The 15,447-nt window shown below is 34.0% G+C and overlaps 1 protein-coding gene across 3 annotated transcripts in view; it reads left to right on the forward strand.

The window, feature by feature from the left end:
• Positions 1-15,447, forward strand: part of CDK17 (cyclin dependent kinase 17) — an 89,800-nt gene that overhangs the window by 44,858 nt on the left and 29,495 nt on the right. For all 3 annotated transcript variants that reach the window (XM_045553188.1, XM_045553186.1, XM_045553187.1), the window contains exons 2-4: positions 7,519-7,665; positions 10,564-10,728; positions 14,830-14,963. In XM_045553188.1, the coding sequence (XP_045409144.1) occupies positions 7,548-7,665; positions 10,564-10,728; positions 14,830-14,963 (417 nt within the window). In that variant the 5' untranslated portion in view covers positions 7,519-7,547. The remainder of the gene's footprint in view (positions 1-7,518; positions 7,666-10,563; positions 10,729-14,829; positions 14,964-15,447) is intronic.

Raw genomic sequence — 15,447 nt, forward strand, 5'->3', positions numbered from 1 at the left:
TAGCTTTTCTTTATCTTGAAATGTCTTAATTTCTCCTACATTCTTGAAGGATAGTTTTGTTAGCTATAGAATTCTTGGGTGACTTTTTGTTTCTTTCTAGACTTTAAATATGCCATTCCTACTGCTGCCTGGTCTCCATAGTTTCTGATGACACTTCAGCTGTTAATCTTACTGAGGAGCTCTTATGTATGTCAAGTTGCTTTTCTCTTGCTGCTTTCAAGATTATGTTGGGTTTCTATGCATTCAATATAGTGTACCTCAGTGTGGATCTCTTTGAATTTATTCTTGGATTTCGCTGAGATTCTTGGATGTATATATTCAAGTCTTCAGATTTGGGAAGTTTTTGGCCATCATTTCTTCATTTTTTTGTCCCTTTTCTTTGCCTTCTCTTCTGGGATACCTGTGATGTGTATGTTGTTACACTTCATGGTGCCCCATAGGTCCCTCTATTCATTTTTCTGTATTCTTTTTTGTTTCTGTTCTTCAGACTGGATAATTTCTATCACCTTATCTTCAAATTTGCTAATCATTTTTTCTGCCTGCTCAAATCTGCTGTTGTGCTTTTCTAAATTTTTCATTTAATGTTTTCTTTACTTTTCAGCTCTGGAATTTTTGCTTGGGTCCTTTTTATGATTTCTGTCTATTTATTGATATTCTCATTTTGTTCACACATTGTTTTCCTGATTTCCTTTAGTACTTTATTTGTGATTTCCTTTAGCTCTTTGAGCATGTTTAGGACAGTTGATATAAAGTTTTTGACTAGTAATTTCAAATTCTGGGCTTTTTCAGGAATGTTTTTTATCAAATGCTTTTTTTCTTGTTAATGGGCCATGCTTTCCTGTTTATGTGCTTTGTAGTTATTTGTTGAGACCTTGACATTTTGAGTATTATAATGTGGTAACTGTGGAATTCTGCCACTCCTCAGGTGTTTGTTGCTGGTTTAGGGCTATTGCCATCCATTCATGACTTTCCCAAACAATTTTTGCAAACTGTGTATTCCTTGTTATGTGTGATCACTGAAGTTTCTATTCCATTATCTCTGGAGTCAGCCAGTGACCTCACAAAGGATAATAAGATATCTGGCTTAAAGAAAAAGGTGTTGTCTTTTAAAATCTTTCAGTAGATGTGGATAGGCCCCTCACTCCCTCCCTGCAATACCAGTGGGCCTAAATAAAGGCAAGCATCTGTATCTGTGCCTGTTTCTCAGTGGTCTGCCAGAGTGACCAAAATATGCAACCCCAAATTTCTGGGGGACAAAGTTCCCCACTGCCTGCTCTGGTACTAACCAGTTGCTCCAGGAATGCTGGTTGCTGTTCTCCACTGCTGCAGCAAGGCTGAGGAATGGGGAATGGTAGCTGCTGGTTTGCACATTTGGTTCTCTCAAGGTCAGCAGCCTTTCCCTTTATCAAGAACTCTCCTGGTTGTTTTAAATGTCCAGTTAGGTTCCAGAGTTCCAAGATAGTTGATTCTGGTCATTTTTCCAGTTGGTTTTTGGTGGAGGCACCAACCCTTACAGCTTCCTTCTCTGACATTTTGCATCTCAAGTGTCACAGTAATCTTATACTGATTGTCTTTCTCATTTGGTGTTATGAATAGGGGGAAAACCTTGGTATTTTTTTCCCCTGCTTTGTGTGTTTCACTATTTATGTACTATCAAAGGAAAAAAAGCAGTCTCATAATTGAACACATAAAAGATTAAGATTTTTAGGTGTTTGTTGAAGAAATCTGTGAACATGACTGAAATTTTAATTTAGTGGTCTGTCAGTGTTTTGTACAATCACTTTGTTTTATGTTTTATGCAAGTAACAAAATTGTGTCTCTAGTGAAAAAAACTTAAATTTTAAACCTTGGCTCTATTCCTCATTCTGTATGATTAGCTTAAAGTGTCCTAGAGAATGTTCAGTATTTATCATGGTTTAATCATTGTGGGAAAAATAATAGAACATCTACTTACCACTTAATGAGTTCACCTCATTTACAGCAGTTTTCATTTAAAGCCAAAGTTATCGTAGAAAATGTTATAATAAATCTATCTTTGTCTCATATTGGTATTTCAGAAAGATTGACAGCAGCAAGATTAAGTGAAAAAACAGTTTGCCATTTCAATGTTTGATTTTAATCTTTAATTCAGAATGCTCAATTTTTTCTACCTGTAAATTTTGCTTATCTAAAGAACAATCATCTAGACACTTGAAAAAACAATCTTTAGCCCTTTTCTTTATTTTGTTTTTGCAATTATTAACAAAAAATTATTTTAAGAATATTTCAAAGACATAACCATTGGCCACCCCAGTCCTTTAATATTAGAGTAGTTTGACTATAAGTACATTTGTATCCAAAGAGTTTCTTATTGGAAGTACCAAGAAGACCACAATACAACACCATTTTTGCAAGTAAAGACTCATAGGAGAGGGTCTAGTTTGGGAGTATTTATGACTGTTACCTTTTTTAAAAACAGTGTATTGTGTGCATGTTCTTTCAATTCCTAAGGCAAACTGAGTTGGCATTACAGAATGGTTATCTGTATTCTTTTTAAGTAAATAGAGTGGTTACCTTTTCAGGATCAAAGAATCATGAAAATATTCATTACTTGTATAGCAGGTAATCCCAGAACAAATTTAGCCCAAGATAAAGTAAGAATGCATTACATTTGCAAGTTCCTTTTACACATTTGTAGTTAGAACTAATTTTGAGCATTTTCAGCTGTCTTTATGTATGTATAGAGAGTGGTATGCTGTTGTTCTGTATCTTTTACTGCCCTTTTACCTTTTTAAATTTAATCTAGTTTTAACAAACAGCTAGAGATGTTTTTGACATCTAGTAAAGTGTAAAAGTTGTTTTATAATATGTATATATACACACACATATACATGTATGAAAAATATGTTTATATATATAGAAGTGTGTATATACATATGGAATATGTATGTATATATTTATGTGATAAGTGTGAATAAAAACTAAGGCTAAAAAAATAGAGAGGGTCAAGAAAGGGCCCTCTGAAGAGTGACATTTATGCTGAAATGTGAACATTATAATAGTTTAGTATATAGTTAAGTCTTTAAAATATTAAGACAAAACTATTTGGAATTTTTCTTTAGAATTCATTTTTAATTATAGTATGCTTATTTCTAAGGTGAAGATAGTTCCGTCAGTGGCAAAAATTAAACATAAAACTTAAAATTTAGACATTACCATAAATTGTTAGCTTATCTTAATAGTCATAGAAATGATAACATAAAGATCCTGACAATCTCAAATAATTTTTTTTAATAAACTAGATAAAATATTTTAACCAGACTTGTGGGGGGTTTAAGGTTAGGAAATTAGTAATTTACTACTGCTCTATTACAATAAAGATTAACCTTAAAGCTAACGTAAATAGTAATTTTTACTTTGCAAAAGATTTTTTTATTTTAGCATTATATGTGCTTTTGTTCTCAGTTAATGAAAAAAGTTGATATACATAATTCTGCTTAAACATAATTAGAAACGTCAAGGAAACTATTTCACTTGGGGATATATTTTAATAATGATCTAGGCTGTGTTAATAATTCTATGCTATTTGTGTTTACTAATCATTGTTCACTAAAATGTTAGTTATACCATGGAAGATAAAAATAGGACCTTTTTGAAAGTGAGGTTTTATTTGAAAATTTTATAGTGGGGTTTAGCTTTATAATGAAGTATATTTTTTCATGCTTGCTGTCAGGAATAAGAAAATGTCTTTTTTAGACATTATATATAAAGTCATTTTAATATAGACCAGAATTTTCTTCACTCTTTGATGATAAAATAAGTGCCATACATACTATTCTGAGTTATAAACATATACAGCATCCTCTAATATATTGTTCAAATGCACTGTATGAAGAAAAGTTTGTTTATGTGGTTCTATTTCTTTTAAACCCACTTAAAACCATCAAGATCTACTTGGTGCTCTATATCAGCATTGTTCAATAGAAATGTAACATGCACCCCACACATAATTTTAAGATTTTTGTAGATGTTTAAAAAATTTTTTAAAAGGCAGTTAATTTTAGTAATATATTTTACTTAAATATATCTAAAATACTTTTCCACATGTTAATATAAAATTAAGTTTTTTGAGAGATAATAAATGTTTATTAAGTTTTAAGCCACAAAGTTTTTCTTCCATTTTTTAAAAAAATCATGATAAAATAAACGTAACATAAAATTTACCACATTAACCATTTTTAAGTGTGCAGTTCAGTGTTAACTTAGTTTATACTGTTGTGCATCCATTAACACTGTCCATCTCCAGAACTCTTTTCATCTTACAACACCGAAACTCTCTACCCATTAAACAGTAATTTCCTATTCCTGTCCTCACCCCAGCCCCTGGCAACCACCATTCTACTTTCTTTTTATTTGATTTGACTACAATTATTGAGGTATTTTTACATTCTTTTTTTTTATGCTAAGTCTTTAAAGAGTATGCATTTTATATTTGCAGCGCACAGTTCAGTTTGGACTAACCACTTTTCAAGTGCTCATTAGCTGGCTATTGGCTACTGTTTTGGGTAGCTCAGCTCTACTCTCTAATAGATACTGAATCCATATATAGTTGACTTATGAACAGAATATTACTATGTTATGTGAATTAATTCTGTAATGACATTTCTGTTATGCTTTGGTTTTTTTTAATTTCAAAATATTAAGGGGTTACAAATGTTTTTGTTACATGGATAGCTTTCGTAGTGCTTAAGTCAGGGCTATTAGTGTGCCCATCACCTGAATATTGTTCATTGTACCTGTTACTAGGTTTTTAACCCTCCCACCTTCCCGCTACTCCCTTCTTGATTTGCAATGACTTTTACTTCTCTCTGTGTCCATGTGTTCCCATCAGTTAGTTCCAAATTATTAAAGGGTACATGTGTTTTTTTTCCATTCTTGAGATACTTCACTTAGTATATTGGGCTCCAGTTCCATCCAAATTGCTGCAAAGAACATAAATTCATTTCTTTTTATGGCTGAGTAGTACTCCGTAGTGTATATATACACCATGTTTTGTTAATCCACTCATGAATTGATGGACATTTAGGTTGATTCCACGTCTTTGTGATTGTGTAGTCCCAGCTACTCAGGAGGCTGAGGCAGGAGGATTGCCTGAGCCCAGGAGTCTATGAGGTTGCTGTGAGCAAGGCTGACGCCATGGTACTCTAGCCCGGGCAACAGAATAAGACTGTCTCAAAAAAAAAAAAAAATCATTTTGAAGGCATTATAGAGCTTCTGAGTCAGTCAAAACTTGAGGAGTCAAGATTTAGAAGAGAAGAGGGACAGACACATTCTGTGCTGGGTTTCCTCTTGAGGCATTTTCCAGCTCTTAAGCTATTTGGGTAAGAGAATAAAAACTGAGCAAGGCATAAGTGGACGTCTCAATAGTTTTTTATTGTTGTTCTGGTAGTAGGTTTACAGTTGAAGGACCACACCACAGGAGTGGAGTCTACCCAGAAGTAGGCTGATCATTATAGCGTCTTAAATCCTCTATTAAGTGGTCAGTCCCTGGTTGGATTGAATGGATATATTCTGACTATGCCTGCTAGAAAAAAAATTTATTCTTCACTGGAGGAAGGTAACATTATCCAGAGCCTCTACATTTTTTTCATACACATTTACTTACAGTCATTCACATGCAGTGTCTGGCATTCTGTAAAACATTATTAGATATACAATAAGAGCAAGAGAAGAAAATCAACAATAGAAATGCACAGATGATGAAGACTTTGGAATTACAGACAGGAGCTTTACAATACTATAACTAATCTGTTCATAAAATAGGTGCTGGGGTGGAGAATTTCACTAGAGAATTGGAATCTGTAGAAAAGGATCAAATGGAAATTCTAGAGTTGATTTGGCAATAAGTATCTTGTTTCATCATAGCCAAGACTCTTGTGAATTGTACCATTAATTTATGTATGTACCTCTAAGAAAGAAAGAAATGTTGTCAATTACATTTTGACATCCCATTAATTTTGAGATATATCGTGATTTCAAAGATGTTATAATGTGGAGGAAAAAGTTAATGGTGACTCTAATTTTAACTCTCAGTTTTGTCATTTATCATTTGTTTGACTTGGGTCAGGGAACTTCTTTGAGCATATATCCTCATGTGTAAAAATGGGATAGTAGTCTTTTTTTTTTCTTTTTCTTTTTTTTTTTTTTTTTTTTTTTTTGAGACAGAGTCTCGCTTTGTTGCTCGGGCTAGAGTGAGTGCCGTGGCGTCAGCCTAGCTCACAGCAACCTCAAACTCCTGGGCTTAAGCAATCCTCCTGCCTCAGCCTCCCGAGTAGCTGGGACTACAGGCATGCACCACCATGCCCGGCTAATTTTTTCTATATATATTTTAGCTGTCTGTATAATTTCTTTCTATGTTTAGTAAAGATGGGGTCTCGCTCTTGCTCAGGCTGGTCTCGAACTCCTGAGCTCAAACGATCTGCCCGCCTCGGCCTCCCAGAGTGCTAGGATTACAGGCGTGAGCCACCGCGCCCGGCCAGTAGTCTTCCCTTAAGTTAGGAAGACTAAATTAATTAAAGAGGTATGAAATTATCTAATATGGGCGAGGCATTTGATTTGGCTTTCGTTTCTTCCTTCTAAAACTGGTACTGTCCAGCCTGAGCAAGAGAGAGACCCCGTCTCTACCAAAAATAGAAAGAAATTATCTGGCCAACTAAAAAAATATATATAGAAAAAATTAGCCAGGCATGGTGGTGCATGCCTGTAGTCCAGCTACTCGGGAGGCTGAGGCAGTAGGATCGCTTGAGCCCAGGAGTTTGAGGTTGCTGTGAGCTAGGCTGACGCCACGGCACTCACTCTAGCCCGGGCAACAAAGCGAGACTCTGTCTCAAAAAAAAATAAATAAATAAAACAAAATAAAACTGGTACTGTTGTGATATTTGGCTTTGCTTTCTTCCTTCTAAAACTTGGTACTGTTGTGATATCAGAAAGACCCTTAATACCTTAAAAGCCTGCCAAGAAAAAAAAAACAAACCCCCAATATATTGGCTATATAAGAACTTAAAAAGGAAAATTCCTTGTTGGAGCCATTTTAGTGTCAAACATCATTCTTTATCCTCCCCCCTTACCTCACCCGCCTCCTGGTTATAGCTGAAGATATCATTGACTGGTTCCAATATGATGATTGATATTTATGTGCTGGAACCTACGCTTCAAAGTTAATGTTGATATTTTCATTATATTGGCTTTTAGAAAGCACATTTTAAGAAAATTTCCAATCCTTCTAAATTTGGTTGTGATGCTTAGAGTCCCACTCTTCAGTTACGTGGAATTCCTGCTCTTCTGATGATGCCAGATAAATATAGTATAAATCAGTGGGTGGGTCTTTTTAAGCAAGAGGCTGATTTTTGTGATGTTTGGCCAGAAGTGAGAATTTCTCATTATATTCCTATTTTGAAGATTCACAGAAAACCCAGAATGACAGTTTTCTTGAGTGGTAAGATATTCATAGCTTTAATTTTGTGTTCATTTTTCTTTCAGGGTTTTTCAAGCCACATTCAATTGATAGGATGAAAAAATTTAAGAGAAGGCTTTCCCTCACACTTCGAGGAAGCCAGACTATTGATGAATCATTGTCTGAATTGGCTGAACAAATGACTATTGAAGAAAACAGCAGTAAGGATAATGGTAAATATTTGGGGTGGAGGGAGATACTGTCCCCTTTTAATTACTTTGGAAATAGAACGTAAATTTACTTTGCCGATAAGTTCATAAAAGCTTCTTTTTGATTATTCCTTTTATTTCCCTGGTTTCTTAGGCAACAGAAGACCATATTACTTTTGCTTGGTTACTTACTGGAATGTTCTGCTGTCACCCCAATAGTGTTACTGTACCTGGTCTCAAACCCTGATGAATTTTTCTGTCCTATGCATCTTCCCATTTCTCACCAGTTCTTAAATAAGAATATATTTTATAATATTATCCTAATTGTTAATAACCATTTTAAAATTAGCATTTTTAAATATTTTTGTTTTTCTTATAACCTAAATTATCACAGCTTAAATTAAGGGCATAGGAAATTTGTGAAATTTCTGTTTGTGGCTTCATCATAGTTTTATAACTGTCTATATCCATATTGACTATCCAGGTAGATTACAAAGTTCATCACATGAGTGAATTTTATTATTTTCTTATTTTATGTTTACCACAGAATCTGCCCATAGTATTGAGAGCACTTGTGGTAGGCATATAATGTTTCACACATTTGAAAGTGCTTTTTACAATGTAAAATAGTAGTACACAGATGTTATTAATAATATAAAATAAAAGGAGCTTGTTAAATCAAATGGATTAAAATATAAAATCCTGATGAAATTTATAGAACAAGGCTACATGTTCAAAACTGAAATAGCCCTAGGGATGTCATAATAATAACCCACGATAATCACCAGGAAAGAGCTGACATAAATGGCTGCCAATGTGTCATGGTGTGCAGAGTATCTGCCAAGCCTTCGTTGCCTGTGCCTGAAATTCTGCTGTTAAGAGATTTGTGGCAGTGGATAAAAGCATGAACACCCGCACCCCTTCCATTGAATGCAGGTGCTTGTGTTGTGAGAGAGGGAGAGGTACAGTGGAATGGGCTCTGGACTTTAAGTTAAAAGTCATGGGATGAGACTTGGGATACACTAATATACTTAAACACTTACTAATTGTGTGACTCTGAGTAAGTCATTTATACTACCCAGGCTTCAGTTTTCTTATTTCCTTTCCTCAGAATAGTCATTAATTGCTCAAGGTTACCTAGCTCATTGTTGGTAGGGTCAGTATTTTAGAACCTAGGCTTCTTCACTTCAAAGTCTACAGCATTGTATCTCTTTTATCTCACCCTTTTCCATTTATTAAGGTTTTCCTTGATATCAACTGTTTTGTTTTTAACATGGGGGAGGAGAGAGGATGGGCTCAGTAGGAAATTTAAAATAATTTGGGTATAGTTACATGTAGGAGGGGAAGATTTTACATTTAGCTTAAATCTCAAAGATGATTTTATAATCTTTCTTTTATTCTTTCCAGAGGATCTCTGCTAGATACATGGAGTAAAAAATCCTTAATTCTTTCTTAGATGCCCATTTAATTCTTGGTATTAATTAAGCCCAGTGTGTTCATTCTTATGATAGAAGAATCTTGCCAGTATGTTTGTCAGTGATGTTTAGGAATAAAATAAGCACAGTATACATCTTGGTGGAAGGTTTCTGGGACACATTCTTAATGAATATTTGGCTACAAGACAAATCTCTCTTTCTAAAGAAGTGTGAGTCAAAGAAAATGAACATATGTTTTGGAGAGCTAGTTAATGTTTTAGATTAACTGCATATTTTCTGTAATACTTTAGTATCGATGGGAGTGACTGCCTAGTGTGTATGGGGTCTCCTTTAGGAGTGTTGAAAATATTTTGGAATAAGACAGGTAATAATTGTATCACATTGTAAATGTACCAAATTTCATTGAATTGTACACTGTAAAATCATTAATTTTATGTTACGGGAATTTCATCTCAATTAAAAACTGAGTTCATCTGAGATATACTTTTTCCTTATAGTTGCTCTCAATTTGATTGATAAAAGTCTTAATACTATTTTAGATATATCACAGAAAGTTATGTTAAGTAGTTAGCCTTGAACTTATTTTTCCTATAATGGGAAGATATATTGTGATTATTGAATTTGATGAGAATAGATGACAATTTAAATATGAGGGAGAGAATAGACCACAATTATAGAAAGACAAAATTATTTTTTATTATACATATATTATTTGGGACTTTTTGATACAACTGAAATTCTTCAGCTAATAAAATGTACTACATGCACATATTCCCAGGCAGTGTGTTCAAACAAACTTAACAGAATGTCACTTCTCATGATTACTTAGGATTTGGAGGAACCCCAAAAGGCAAAGATTGAAATGGTCTAGTTTTTCCAGATACTCCAATTTCTTGTCCTGACTCCTCATTCTGTGCACTGGGGCATTTGTCATATTGTTCAGAGTCAAAAGATCCCAAATTTAGGGTAATAAATTCAGAGCCTCTGTATTGATGTGTACTTAAGTACTTCTGTTTTCTTCACTAATTGACATACCTTTTTGAATGTCCAGCAAACAGGAACATAAATTCCTTTAGGCCAGGACAATGTCTTTTATAGTCTACAGCATGTTTAATCATAAGGCACATGCCAGGTAGTCAGTAAATGGAGTAGTAATATGAAAACAATCTTGAGGTATGGTAAAATAAGCAATAGATCAAAAATTGGTGGGTTATATTAGTAGTTTTGTGATTGTTAGCCAAATTTGATTATATAAGAAATAGATATTTATTAGAACAACTGCAGATGTTATTTTCTGTAAGTATTTTTACAGAGAAGCTATGTTAATTCTAGTATTTTATATAAGGTAACCAAAGAAATGAGGTTAAATGTAATGATCTCTATTACAACTTTCTGTTTTGTTTTCTGTTTGCTTTCTCAATCCTTGTTGTGTAATCCTGGATCTTGTGCTGATAATGGAATGATTTTTGGATACTGTGAACCACAGAGCCTATTGTGAAGAATGGCAGGCCTCCTACATCTCACAGTATGCATTCCTTCCTCCACCAGTACACGGGGTCTTTCAAGAAGCCCCCATTGCGGAGACCACACAGTGTTATTGGAGGAAGCCTTGGCTCCTTCATGGCAATGCCCAGAAATGGAAGCAGATTAGGTAATTTGATTATTTGTCTATTGTATTTACTCTTCTGATTATAGGTCATGCACATAGTTAAGTGTTAGTTGTATAGAAGTCAGGCCACCTTTATTATCTGATTTGTCAGATAAAAATCAAGTAAAGGACAGGAGGGATGGATAGCAGAAAGATGGAAAGCTCAGAAGAGGTAGTAGTGCCGATGCTACAGAATAGTCAAATTTGGAAACCTGTCCATCAGGAGGGAAATGAACCCTGTAAGAAATGGATGCAAGATTTCAAGATTAATGACAGCTTGGGATGGTGTTTAGTTTAAGGTTGTACCTTAGTAACTCTTCAGATCATCACCATATGATAGCCCAGTGCAATGATTAGTATATATTATTATCACCTGATATTCTTCTGTCATTACATCCTTTTAAATATCCAGGGAAAAAATATATTTGCAAATTTGTTTATTTTGTTTATAATTCCTGTGGTCTTTTTTGATGGTGTCTTATTTATCTTGTTTGATTTTTAAAATCACTTGAAGTATAACTATTTTATAGTGTCATTAAATAGTTATATTTCCTGAAGTTTATCAGAGTTTTATTCTACTGCTTGTTTTATCTGCCTACTTTTTACTTTTGACATAATAGATTATTTCCTCATGAGTTCCTTTGATTTTGGGAGTATGAGCTTATCTACTGGGAGGTTTTATCTATGGGAAATGTACATAGCCTTTATCCCTGTAGGCGCAAACCTACAGAATGGTATTCTGAAGTTGGCACACACTAGTTCGTGAGAGATGAATGTTAAATTTTCAGGAATTTTGCAAACTGGCTGTTAAACATAGCTGTTATTAAATTTTAAGTTGTATAAACTTACAACTAAGTAAGCTAAATTAAAAACAAAGGTAATGAATACTCAAAAGTTGTTACTTCTGGCCGGGCGCGGTGGCTCACGCCTGTAATCCTAGCACTCTGGGAGGCCGAGGCGGGTGGATCGCTCAAGGTCAGGAGTTCAAGACCAGCCTGAGCGAGACCCCGTCTCTACTAAAAATAGAAAGAAATTATCTGGCCAACTAAAATATATATAGAAAAAATTAGCCGGGCATGGTGGTGCATGCCTGTAGTCCCAGCTACTCGGGAGGCTGAGGCAGTAGGATTGCTTAAGCCCAGGAGTTTGAGGTTGCTGTGAACTAGGCTGACGCCACGGCACTCTAGCCCAAGCAACAGAGCGAGACTCTATCTCAAAAAAAAAAAAAAAAGGTTGTTACTTCCTAATGTTTTACTGCTTTTTACTGTTATCTGTGCTGTGGTGATTATTTATTTCTGATATATCTTTATAGTCAAAATACTATGTAATGGTGTGCTTACTGCAGATTTCTTCCCCACTGTACATTCAGTGTCCTGTTGGTTGTCTGAAGTTGGCCATGGAGGGAGAAATCAGAAAACACTACAGATCGGCATTTGGCATTGTCTAGTCCAGGAGTTTGCAATCTGTTTTTGTAAAGGGCCAGCTAGTAAATTTTTTAGGTTTTATGGACATATGGTCTCTGTTTGCATATTATTCTTTGTTTAGTAACCCTTGAAAAACACAAAAAACAATTTTAGCTCAGGAGCCACACAGAAACAAGCCTTGCTTTTTCTGTTCCTTTGTTCTAGACTTAAGAAAGTAATATTGAAAATGTTAGTAATGTAGATTAAATTTAAAAGTGCATTGTGTCTGTAGCTGTTAACGTTGTGAATGGCACAAAAATTGAGCAAGTAAATAGTATTCTAGTTCTCAGAAGCTATTACCTGACTCAGCAAAAAAGTTGCTATCCCTACTGACAAATGAGTGAAGTTCTGAAATAAGCCTTCATTGTTTCATGTTTTTCTTGATGGAAATGAAAATACTGACCAATAATCATGTCAGAGCTACACTTGTTTGTTAATGACATGAGTAATTTCTTGGTTGAGTCAGATGGTACTGAAGTATTTATTTATAGTCTGATATTAATAAACTTCCTTTGTAGTCCTTGTGCAACAGGACAGATTTCTTTTTAAGTCTGCCCTTTAAATCTCAAAGGTGTAGCACTTTGAGAGTTGGGCCCTTCTATGGGAGTCACTTGAAACTCACATACCCAAGACTTCATCTTTTATCCTCATTGTAGCCACTAAACCCAAGGACCTTCTTAACTAAGATCAGCAACCTCTTCCAAGATAGTGACAGTTAATTTATTCATAATAGCTTTGGGTTTTCAGTTCTCCCTTTGTTTTTGCTTCCTGGGTATTACCCATATATTCTTGCAAACTAAGCTGTATAGCTTAGGGTATTATATATTAGCCATATGAGCTGACATTTCCTTGAAGGAAGATTTTCAGATTTTACTAGAAATGGAAGGCATGGTTAAAGTATCTTTAACATTTTAAACATTTGGCAGAAAAGAATATGTGTGACCTCAGATGTCTTAGATACCAAATTTTAACAGGTTAGATACCAGTCACCAATATATTGACTTTTGCTGCCAAGTTCATTTTTTCTTCAGATCTCAGCATAAAATTTCTCCCGAAATCTTTGTGTAATTGAAGTATATTCTTGAATTACATATCGAGCTGTTAAAAACCATTACCATTTACATCTGCTTACAAATGTGAATTGGAATTTTCTCAATATTGAGTTACCAAGACAAAAATATAGAAATAAAGTGAATTCTAAGATTGATTTGATATGAGATCCTTGAATTCAACTTTTTTCTGAATTTAAGCAATTTTCATATTTTTATAAGTATTGTTCAATAAAAGTTTAAATTCATACTTACAAAATAATATTTTCAATTGTCTTACACATTGAATATATTTCATACAACATTTCATTTGAAAATGAAGTCCAGTTATCTAGTCTGTTTCTTGATTTTTAGTTAATGTTTAATTAATTTGAGTATTGAGCACATTTTAAGTGTCAGGAAGTTTGTTAAGTTCTCAGAATACAAAAATGAATAAACTAAATCCTGTTCCCCAATCACATGAACCAAAAAAATATTCTTCAGTGCAGTCAGTGAGGGCACAGTAGTCAAGTGTGCCTGAGACTAGAAAAGACTTCACTGAGTGAAGATACGTGAGCAAAGTTTTGAAGAATGGGTCTGAGTTAGCTAGGTGGATAAAATGAAGAAAGGCATCGCTTTCTCTTACCAATGAGAAAAATGTGTGTTAAAGCACTGCGGCAAGAAACAACATGCTGCTTTTTGGGGAATGAATCATTGTATAGACAGTATTAGTGGCAAGAGATGAATTCTAGCTCTAGCATTTGTTTCTATTGGGCTACTTTTGCTAGATGAATTAGAGAATGCCTGACAAATGCAAATATATAAGCAGGAATCTGAGTATAAAAGTTTGTTTTAAATATTCCCAGATGGAATTAATCTTTCTCCCCTCTACTTCCATTCAACTTTTATCTCTCTTATTAAACATATACGATAAGCCACCTTGTATTGTAATAGGAATATGTTTTTGCTCCCAACAGATTTTTGACCTTTTGGAGGTCCTAAACTTGTGTTTGTAGTTCCGATAAAAAGTAGATATTCTGTGAATAACTTTTGAATTGTTTTATTTTTAACTCTGGGGAGGAAGAAGAAGCTGCATTAGCAGCTTTTAAAAAGTTTTTTTAAATAATATTCAAGGAACTAGCTCCATTTGCTGTAGACCCAATGACACATTTTTTAATAGAAGGAACGCTAAACTAAATAGGTTTCTAATTCCAGCTCTGCCTCTAAGTTTTGTGACCTTTTGAAAGTCATTAACCTTGCAAGTCTCACTTCCCATATCTAGGAAATGAGAGAATGAATTCTCAAATGTTATTTCTAGTCTGTAATTTTATTGTTCAATTCTTGATAGCAGCTTGAATGCTAGTTTTTTCATAATTTTTCATGGTTTGAAACTATGAAAGGATTTCTTACTGCTATTAATATTTTAAGACATTTGAATTACGTTTTGATATATTAACCACACACGTGTGGCACCCAGAATGTAAAGGACTTTTTATGCTTTGATTTTACATGTTGGCTCTCTATATTTTACCTGTAGTGATAATAAATTATGTGATGTAATAGGATATAATGTATCTCTTTTAAGGTAAATAATATCTCATTTTCTGACACAGATATTGTTCATGAAAATCTAAAAATGGGATCAGATGGTGAGAGTGACCAAGCTTCTGGGACATCATCTGATGAAGTCCAATCACCTACAGGTGTTTGTCTCAGAAATCGTATACATAGACGGATCTCAATGGAGGTAACCATTTAAAATATATAAACATACTACATATGTATGTTTGTATAGATAAGTAAACACATATATAGCAAACAGAGTAAATGCTCCTTTGAAAATTTTCATGAGTCAAATGACTCTTGTAAGAGAGTTGTTTCTCTGCATTAGTGAATTGTAGTTTGTGAATATTTCCTCTTTTCTAGTTATCCCAAGACAGGTTTACATTAATTATAGTTGTTCACATCTGTAAAAAATTATTTAAGGTTCTCTATTAGTGAAAAATGAATTTTTAAAAACTCAAGAATGATACATTAGCAAAGTTGTCTTTTTAGAAAATAGGATTTTAGTTATATTTTTGAGATTCATCTGGGTACTTCATATTTTATTTTATATATATTTTATTTCAAATTTTAAGTGTAAATAAAGTAAGCGCCAGCTTTTTTTCTTGTATTATATTGTAAAGATGGGTATCCTTTCCTTTGTGGTCCATTATACCTACTAATCTCTG

The sequence above is a fragment of the Lemur catta genome, chromosome 6 (genome assembly GCF_020740605.2).
Source record: "Lemur catta isolate mLemCat1 chromosome 6, mLemCat1.pri, whole genome shotgun sequence".
Classification (NCBI taxonomy): domain Eukaryota; kingdom Metazoa; phylum Chordata; class Mammalia; order Primates; family Lemuridae; genus Lemur; species Lemur catta.